A 9,345-nucleotide genomic window follows, 5' to 3' on the forward strand; every position below is an offset into this window, starting at 1 on the left:
TGAGCAACGAGTAAGCAAGAACAGAATAGGAATAGGAAAATGAAAGAAAATGACACCACAACCTCCGAATAGACACTCACTTGTTATCTAATAAAGACACTTCACTTCACATTTATATAATGTATACAACTTGTCACCGATCGATTGTAATTTTGCTATTTGTCTCACATATATATAATTTTTTTTTTCTCATTTTCTCGGTTTATTCTGCAGCAAAATTTACAATTCAGACACGTAATTCCGACGTATTCCGAACGAAGACAGAGATAAAATTAAACGACGAATTAAAACTTATAAAAAAAAAAAAAGTAGAAACGAAATTAACGGCGTTAACTATATAGAGAGAGAAAGGGAGAGACAGATCAACGATACTCAACGGCCGGCGCATGTTCATACGCTAACACTGCAACTCGTCACCAGCTGGTACTTAACGGCGTTATTGCCGATTTCAACACCGGCGGTCCTGGAACCAAAGTTTATGTAGGCGGGACACCTCACGTATAAATGATATTTGCCGGAGATGAAGGTCCCGACTTTCCATCTGACCCGTCCGTCGATCTTGATCAAGAGCTGCACGGCCCCATTGGCCTGGTCCTGGCCGAGCAGGACGGTGTTGTACGGTGCGACGGGCACCTGGTTGCCGTAGATGAAGGGGGACCAGACGTTGATGTCCTTGTGGCCCTGGTAGGTGGGGGGGATGGCCGTGCGGAGGGTGATCTGCTGGCTCCGGTAGGTGGCGTAGACGTCGAGCCTGTCGTAGTAGATGCCGATCTTATCGTTGGGGTTTCGGGAGGAGAGGGTGACCTGGAAGTTTGAGGTCAGCATGTTCGGTGCCGAGAGGTTGAAGGCGTAGACGGTGGCGTCCTGGAGGATGAACCTTGGCTTGTTGGGCTGGAGGACGGCCCAGACGATTAGCACCACCACCAGAATGATGAAGGCGAGCACAAGTATGCTGGCGCAGAGCCGCCGGAAGAACCTTCGCCGTCTATGCGCGTGGCTGGGGCAGGTCTTGGACGTCATGTCGCTAGTTCTTGCTTTCTGTATAGAAAAGGAGAGGAGCTAATATAGGATGGACAAGAGGAAGGGGAATTGGGCGCAGAGCTATGCTTTTGTGTGAAGAGAGTCGCGTGCGACGAACGCCTTGCGTTTGTGTGTTTATATAAAGCTTTGGTTTGGGTTTTGATGAAAGATGAAGAAATGGGCACCACTTCTACATGTATGGTGTAGGGAAAATATTTTGGTATCTCTCTCCTCACTCACCGTGTCTCTCAAAATATCATTTCACTTTATCGCATTTCAGATTTTTTATTTTGTTCTATTTAATTTTACATTTAATTGTGTCATATTATTTAATTTTTTTTTAATTATATATATAAAAAATTAAATAATATAACACAATTAAATATATATATATATATATATATATAGAGAGAGAGAGAAAATTTCATACTCATTCATTCATTGATAAAAGGTCACGAGTAAAGCTCTTACAAACAAAGCAAAATTTCAGAAAGCAAATCATAACCTAAGCTAAAGTTACATATGTTAACAGCATATCAATCAACCATTACAAAATATCTGCTAATTCATGACTATTCATTAGATTTAAAAACAAATCTACACCAAACAGACACATTATAATATATAAATAGCGCTTATTTTTCGGCCTGGGGAAGAAAGAACCATCAAGCCGAATTTTTAATTATATTGATAATACAATAGTCTCCCTTTCACTCTTGATCCCACTACGAAAATGGTACGCTTTTTTGGCTAAATAAATGGCATAAAGTGCACTTGGTTTAACATATACGGTAGTGTTATTTAAATTAATTGGATGATTATAGCAAGTGGATTGAAGAAAAGGTACTATTAAATTCCGTCAAACACGACTTTTGCTGCCATTGGAGTCTAAAGATTACCAGATTAAACCCGGCTAACATCAGTAATGTGAAGAACCGACAGAGCACTTCTACATAATGCCATCGATGACGTCGCTTTGTTTGTTTTTCACCTACACTTGGATTGAGTGCCTGCAATTTTAATTAACAGTTTAATTCTTATGTGTTTTTTTTTTTTTCCTTAAAAAACAAAGAAAGTTAGGCACTCTAAAAATTGATATATTCGTAGGTCTCAGTATATCATTCATCTACAATTAACGTAGAATTTTTAGATAAATTTTATTGGAAGTTTCAAGTCTGTACGCAAGAAAATGCAATAATGGATGCCAAATCGTCAAATCGGATCGGAGTTACGGCCGGTCGTCAATTTTGGCGTGACAATTAAAATAATTAAAAATGAAAATGCGTTTTATTCGACTCAACGTGGGAAGCTTCGTTTTCTGTCAATCAATTAAACTTAAGAGAGACAAAAGGGAAACGGAGAAAAGTTGGGCGACTTTCATGTGTGCTCTAAGACTGACAGTGTTTAAATACATAGGTTCCTGTATCACCGTTAGATGTGGATCATGTGTGTTCCAGGGAATTTCCTAGCGACACGTTTTGGGCCCACTTATCATGACAGAGAGAAAGTCCCCCGGCCCCAGCTGAGCCAACCGACTATATCCCGGGTTCCAGAATATTCATAAGCCCTACCCACTCAAGCCTAACAGGAAAGAGATAATTGGATGATAATCATAAACTTAACAAAAAGTATTGGGACACAAAATTTAATAAATATTCTAAAGTTATGTAAATAATCCGATTATATTGAACCCCAAAAAAATAATAAAAAATAAAAAAATCGTGCTTCTCATTATATTCTTTAGCTGTAGTAATTATAATTTATCGTAATTAAGAGACTTTACTGCCATTACCAATCAAACCATGGCCCATATGCCAAGTTGGCATTTACGTAATACGATGACTTCAAGGGTGAGCTTATGTAACAATATTCAATGAATCATTGATGATAGATACTACACATCAATTTAATAAAATAAATATATAATATGTAGTATTATTTTTTTCTTTTAAATGAATAATTTGTCATGAAAACCGTCTATTAAATTTTTATATTATTAAGTTTTTAAAAATGCATATAAAAATTACGTACTTTAAATAATAAATATTAATTTAATAAGATAATTAAATTTTTTTTCTTTAATTTAATTTAGAGGAGAACTTTATTCTTAAAGAGCTGCAGAGATTTATTTTCTTATTTTATGGATGTTTATATTTTTACGTTTCTTTGATCGCACATGGCAAATTTGACTATAACAAGCAAAGTTTTCTCTAGAACTCTGCAAGATTAGGAACAATTAATTGGAAGAGTAAAACCTAAACTATACAAATTAACATGGGACGCCCATAGCTTTAGGTTCACGCTACTTTTATCATCTTAAACCTAATCATGAAAGGCAACTTGTAATATTTATAAATATATAAAAAACACTCTTCAAAACATAAAATGCTTTTCATATTAAAAAAAAAAAAAAAAACACTACTCATATTTATATTACATTAAAAGAAAAAAAAAAAACTTTCTCAACCTAAAATCAAAAAAGTAATTTTTCAAAACTATTATCAAAAGTACGAATAAGAAAAATATTTATAAAAAAGAAAAAGCGGGAAACATAAACAAGAAACTAACGGCGTTAATAGAGAGATGGATAATGGGAAAGGGCCCCCACCACGTTCATGCGCTAACGCTGCAACTCTGAAGAAGCTGGTACTTAACGGCGTTATCTCCCACCACAATACCGTTGGTATTGTTACCGAAGCTTATATAAGCGGGACACCTCACGTTGAGATGTTGGCGACCATAAATGAAGCTCCCAGCTTTCCATCTGACCGTTCCATCGATCTCGACGGTGAGCAGCACGGCCCCATTGGCCTGGTCCTGGTTGAGCGACAGGGCGTTGAAGGGCGCAATCGGTACGGCAGTGCCGTAGATGAACGGTGACCAGATGTTGGTGTCCTTCTGGCCCTGGTAGGTGGGATGGATAGCGGTGCGGAGGGTGATTTGCTGCTTGCCGTACGTGGCGTAGACGGCGAGCTTGTCGTAGTAGACGCCCATCCTGTCGTTTGGGTTGCTGGAGCAAAGGGTGACCTGGAAGGTGGAGGTGAGGAGGTTGGGGGAGGTGACGGCGAAGGAGAAAACGGTGGCGTCTTGGAGGACGAAGTTTGGCTTGGACGGCTTGAAAATGGCCCTGAGGATCAGGAAAGTCGCCACACCGATCGAGCCGACGATGACGATGCCCCAGAAGATTCGTTTTAACATCTTGCGCCGCCATGCCCACTTGTCGCAGCAGTGCTTTCCCGACATGCCGGAGGTCGGGTCAGAGTTGTGACAGATTTCTAAAAGAAAACGTTTTTTTTCTTTTTTTCTCCCTATAATGGAAAAGAAAGTGAGGTTCTTTCTCCCTTCTGTTCTGTGTGTATTTATACACTGGGGAGATCAAAGATGAAGACATGACCGTGTTAGTTGTGTTTATGCATGCATGATTATAGGAAGATGGTATTTGTTTACTACAAACTAGGTCAATGAAAAAACTATACTTATTGTTTTAAATCTCTCTTAATCAGCCAAACTTAATTATGCTCTTTGGGATTGGAAAAATGGCAATGATTAACTACATAACCTTAGCGAACACGGCGAAGTTATTTAAATTAATTGATGATAATAATATAACGGAATTAAAACAATCCTACGTAGTCGTTAAATTATATTCTATGGAGTTAGTAATGTCGGGAAATGGGAGCTTAATTCATTAATGCCATTGGAGTTTAAAGATTGGCCTACCAAGACCATGTGCCAATTTGGAGCTTACATAAGGTGATGGCTTAGTTTTAGTTCTCACCTCCACTAGAGTCCTCACTTGTTGCAATAAAAACTTCTACACTATTTTCTCCCCTTCTATCTTCTAATCCTAATCTCTCCCTCTCCCACATTGATCATAGAGAAAAAAAAAAAAAAAAAAATTATAATCCTAATCTTTCTAATCCTATAGAACTAGAGTTTGTTTGAGATTGTATTAAATAGCTTAAAAAAGCTTTTGATACGGTACATAAAAAAGTCGTACTAAAAGAAAGGGTTGTTTGGTTAAAAATAAGGGACTTAAAAAGCATTTATTTATGCTCAAAGCTTTGTTTTGAGAAAAGCTTGAAAACAAAACTTTTTTCGTAAACTTATTTCTAACTTTTTTATAGATAAAAGATATAGTACTTCTCAATGCAAACTCAAATAGACTCTTAGATGTGGTCTCATCCCAGATCTCATTACAGAGGATGATAACATTTTCCATTGCACAATCCCAACATAATGAAATCACTTAGGTCCAGCGGCGGCAACGAGCACTTGTTTCTTATTAGAGAGAAAAATCATATTTAAATAATATAGAGAAATAATGAAAATTTTGAACTAAAAATTTAGATGGAATTTTAGATAATCACTTAGCATGCTAATGGCCATAGGTTGCATTGTTTTAGAAGAGCTCAATCCATCCCTCTTTCTTCTTCTTCTTCTTCTTCTTCTTCTTTATTTTTTTATTTTTTTTTTCCTTTTTTTATTATTATTATTTTTTAATGTTTCATTGATTTTTTGAAGCATAATTAATTGTCTATTTGGCATGGTGATGTGAATTTGGATACATGCGACACATTTTTATTTTATTAATTTGACGTGTACATGATGATAGTTGGCAAGTCTTCCATTTAAAAATGGATGAAAAATATGATGAAAATACTTATAATATGTTACAAGGTGAAAACTTCAATATTTAACTGTCAAAATAAAATATTCAAATCCTTATTTATTGCGGTAGCAAAACTCAGTAACTTTTTGACTAATTTTCCTTTTTTTTTTAAAAAAAAAAAATCTTCTTCTAAAAAACAAATTTGGTTAGAAGGTGCAGGCTGGTTGTCTATTGTCGATCTCATGCAATTATAATGATTTAAATCACATACACACACAATATATATACATGGTCCTGCCAAATTGTTACATTTGTATCCCTAGAAATAATACTCCATACTCCATATGATCTCCTAATACAAATAATGTCAGAAATTTGTTGGAACCCTTGGCGTAATTCCTTGGGTGTGTGCGCTGTCCGGCCAGTCAATAAGGGAAGCTTCCTAGCTATCTGCCACTCAAAAACGAATAAAATAATTGATGAGAAAAGATGGATGACTTTTCTGTGTGTTATTAAGGATGAAAGTTTCTAAATATGTGAGCGCCTTAATCACCGTTGGATGTCGAACTGATTCTTAGGCCCACTTAGCCACTTTCCCTGAAGGAGATGCTCCCAGCTAAGCAAGCTAGCTAGTGGACTTTTTCTTGGTTCGAGAATAGACGTCCTCCTACCTACTAAAGCCTAACATTGAATCAAAATATCGTATCATGGTGTCAAGAGATTTCGTGTGTAATCAAATTGGGCTAAAAACAACAAATGAATATACACAAAAAGGAGAAAAAAAAAGGATTCAATTACAGCTTGCTGGAAATTAAGTTCATACATCTCATTTCTTTCCATCAATTATTGATACTTAAAAGATCATCAACTTTCCCCAAAAGAAAGCTACCAAACCCTTTTTTTTTTTAAAAAAAAAAATTATCTTAAATCATTGTCCGTCTTAAGTATAACAAGTTGTTGAATTTGTTTGATAATAGTTTGAAAAAGTGTTATTGGGTTTTGATTTGAACAAATTATTTTAATGTGATATAAGGGTGAGAAGTGTTTTTTTTTGGGTAAATTAATTATTGAGTTCATAAATGTACCATGGTTCAGATTTTGTTACTGGTTATATATATATCGAATTTAATTAGGGAAATTATATATTACTTTCATCAAATTGCTTGAGAAGGATAAAGCAATTTGAAATATTAATTGCTGTGATGCTTAACGCTTTACATATAGACCACCGCCCACGACTTCACCAAGGTCCAAGTCCAAATCTACCAAAGCAACAAAATATAAAGGAGTACGATAATTATAGAAAAAGAAGAAAGGCTTTCTAGTCTCTTTCTCACTGTATCGATCTGATCATTACACTCATTGTTTTGACATCTCAGCTACCCTACCACTCTCCCTTTCTCTCTTCCATTAATTTCTTTAGGTTTATACTAGTAAACTAAGTTAGAGCCCACAAGTTCAAAGAGGACAAGCAATTGGTAGTTAGAAACAGTACAATATTTACATTCCATTCAGCAAATTTTTACTCTATTTTAGTTTTTAAAAAATTTATTTTATATATATATATTCAATCATTTTTTTTTTATTTTTTGGTTATTTATTGAGTTGAGAAAGAATGGTAGAGAGTAATTTTTTTTTAAAAAAAAATTTTCTTTTGTTGTAAATTGGTAGATCATATACAGCTCATTTGGCTAGTAGGACAAGAATGGTGTAAAATATAATAGAGGTCGGTCAGCAAGGCTTTCATTTCATGCAGTCAACGGTAACAGGCTGCTTGGAATTTTAAATATATGTTCGTGTGAAACCATCTGGCAGTCCACTCCATGTATGAACGTGCATGATCGACCATTCAAATGATTGGCCCACAATCTGAAAATCTCGTCTCAAAGGTATATATAATTATATATACATAGGATGTTAGCTCATCTATATCATCAATCTTATTCACAGATAATATGATTAATCTGACTGTGGCTGCTTCTGCTTCCTTCCAATTGAATCAATGCTATGTTTTATCCTTGTCTATATATATTCAATAATGGGTCCAAACTAGTCAAAGAATCATAGATTACTTATCTCTAATCATAATCCTAACAACTTGAGATCTTGACACTTCAATCAAATAATTTATTACTATCATAATTAATTAGAATAAAAATTTCCTCCAAATTGTATGTAAGAATCACATGTATTTTGAATACATATCAATTTAATAGATTGATCAAATCAGTTTAGAGAAAAAAATTGTCCAAAAAAAATAATTGCTAGCAAACAAGAGATCACCAAGTAGGCACCGGGTAAAGTATTCCCAATTATAAGAAAGAAGAAAATGAACAGAATTTAATTACACATTTTTGGTGTTTTATTTAGAAGACAGGAGATCCCATAGGAAATTATTGACCGTTTACTCGGATCTTATTGAAATTAAGGACCCATTTTTTTTTTTTAAAGGAATTTCATTTGTTAAATTATCTGTTATCTTAAAAGAGATAAGAGTTTGAATTCATAATCTTTGCTCTAAAAGCATTGCTACCGACACTATAAAACTCTTTACAAGCTGACATAACGCTTATTTAGTTTTTAACACGTCAGCAACTTAATATTAAAAACTGAATTTGGCTATACAGAAAAAGAATCATATACATAGTTGACTCATATGTAATCATAATTGATAAAAATAAAGAGCAGTCAGAAATGGTCTTCTTTTATTAATTTTTTTTTTTGTCCTTTTTAAAATAAGAATATAAGGTGTATAAAAGATAATATAAATAACATATGAATATTGAAAATTCCATGGTACAGAAAGTAGGGATAAGGGTTGTTTGTTAAACCCCCCACCATCCCCCACATTCCCCCACATTTCACCACACTATTCACTTCATTTTTTTCAAAAAAAATATTCTTACTTTTATATCACATAATTTATTTTTTTATTACTATTTAAATAAAAAAATTACTATAAACAAAATTTTTCACTTTCTAATATTACTTTTTTATTTTTCCATATCAGTTATTATTATTATTTTTTATTTTCTTTTACACCTAAACAATGCGGTGGTGTTTGGTGTTGTTGGCCTAACACCACCTAAGAATAGGCATTAGGCATGGCAGAAGTAGTCAAGTAGAACACAGAGGAATGATATGATGCATGTGGTGGACTTTTATGGGCAATGGCTACTGTGAAGATCCTAAAGGCAAAAGGGGTTTCCTTGCATGCACTTGCACTGACATCCATGCTGATTCTTATCCCCCATCTGCATGTCTGTCCTTAAGTCCCTACCAGATCTTCTTCGAACTTCCAAACTCTAAATCCTACAATTTTAACTCCCAATAAAAATAAATATGAATATTTTTACCTTATTAGCTTCTCTTGAAAATCAGGCTCCAAGATATTTATGCCGTCACCCCAACCACTTGGGCTCGTGTTTGGTGTGGTCATACTGTCGGTTTGAAAAGTAAACTGCACATCAAAATTAAAATGGTATTTCAATTATACTATTTTTTTTTTCCACCTACTTTTTTTTACTTATTTGTCCTTCCTCTTCCTTATTCATTAATGGGAAAGGCAGAAAAAAATAGCTATGGAAGCCATTTGACAATTAGCCATGAATTGGCCAAACATTGAGAATGCCCACGTGGGTGCCCTCGGTTAATACTCAAAAAATCGACTTTATATTGAGAAAAGAAATTCTTTATATAGGGGGTTTTATCTG

At 34.7% G+C, this 9,345-nt stretch overlaps 2 protein-coding genes across 2 annotated transcripts; both read right to left on the bottom strand.

Moving 5' to 3' along the window:
* Window positions 1-60: 60 nt before the first annotated feature.
* Window positions 61-1,202, bottom strand: LOC132191877 (NDR1/HIN1-like protein 1). Its single transcript, XM_059606996.1, has one exon. The coding sequence runs from the start codon at window positions 1,018-1,020 to the stop codon at window positions 391-393; it is 630 nt and encodes a 209-aa protein (XP_059462979.1). The 5' UTR covers window positions 1,021-1,202; the 3' UTR covers window positions 61-390.
* Window positions 1,203-3,570: 2,368 nt separating this feature from the next.
* Window positions 3,571-4,509, bottom strand: LOC132162084 (NDR1/HIN1-like protein 1). The gene has a single exon (XM_059572332.1). It carries the CDS (start codon window positions 4,261-4,263, stop codon window positions 3,634-3,636), a length of 630 nt encoding a protein of 209 aa, XP_059428315.1. The 5' UTR covers window positions 4,264-4,509; the 3' UTR covers window positions 3,571-3,633.
* Window positions 4,510-9,345: the final 4,836 nt, after the last annotated feature.

This window comes from Corylus avellana, chromosome ca9 (genome assembly GCF_901000735.1).
Source record: "Corylus avellana chromosome ca9, CavTom2PMs-1.0".
Taxonomy (NCBI): domain Eukaryota; kingdom Viridiplantae; phylum Streptophyta; class Magnoliopsida; order Fagales; family Betulaceae; genus Corylus; species Corylus avellana.

Coding starts and splice junctions, on each gene's coding strand:
- LOC132191877 (XM_059606996.1), bottom strand. CDS start 1,020: ATGACGTCCAAGACCTGCCCCAGCCACGCGCATAGACGGCGAAGGTTC.
- LOC132162084 (XM_059572332.1), bottom strand. CDS start 4,263: ATGTCGGGAAAGCACTGCTGCGACAAGTGGGCATGGCGGCGCAAGATG.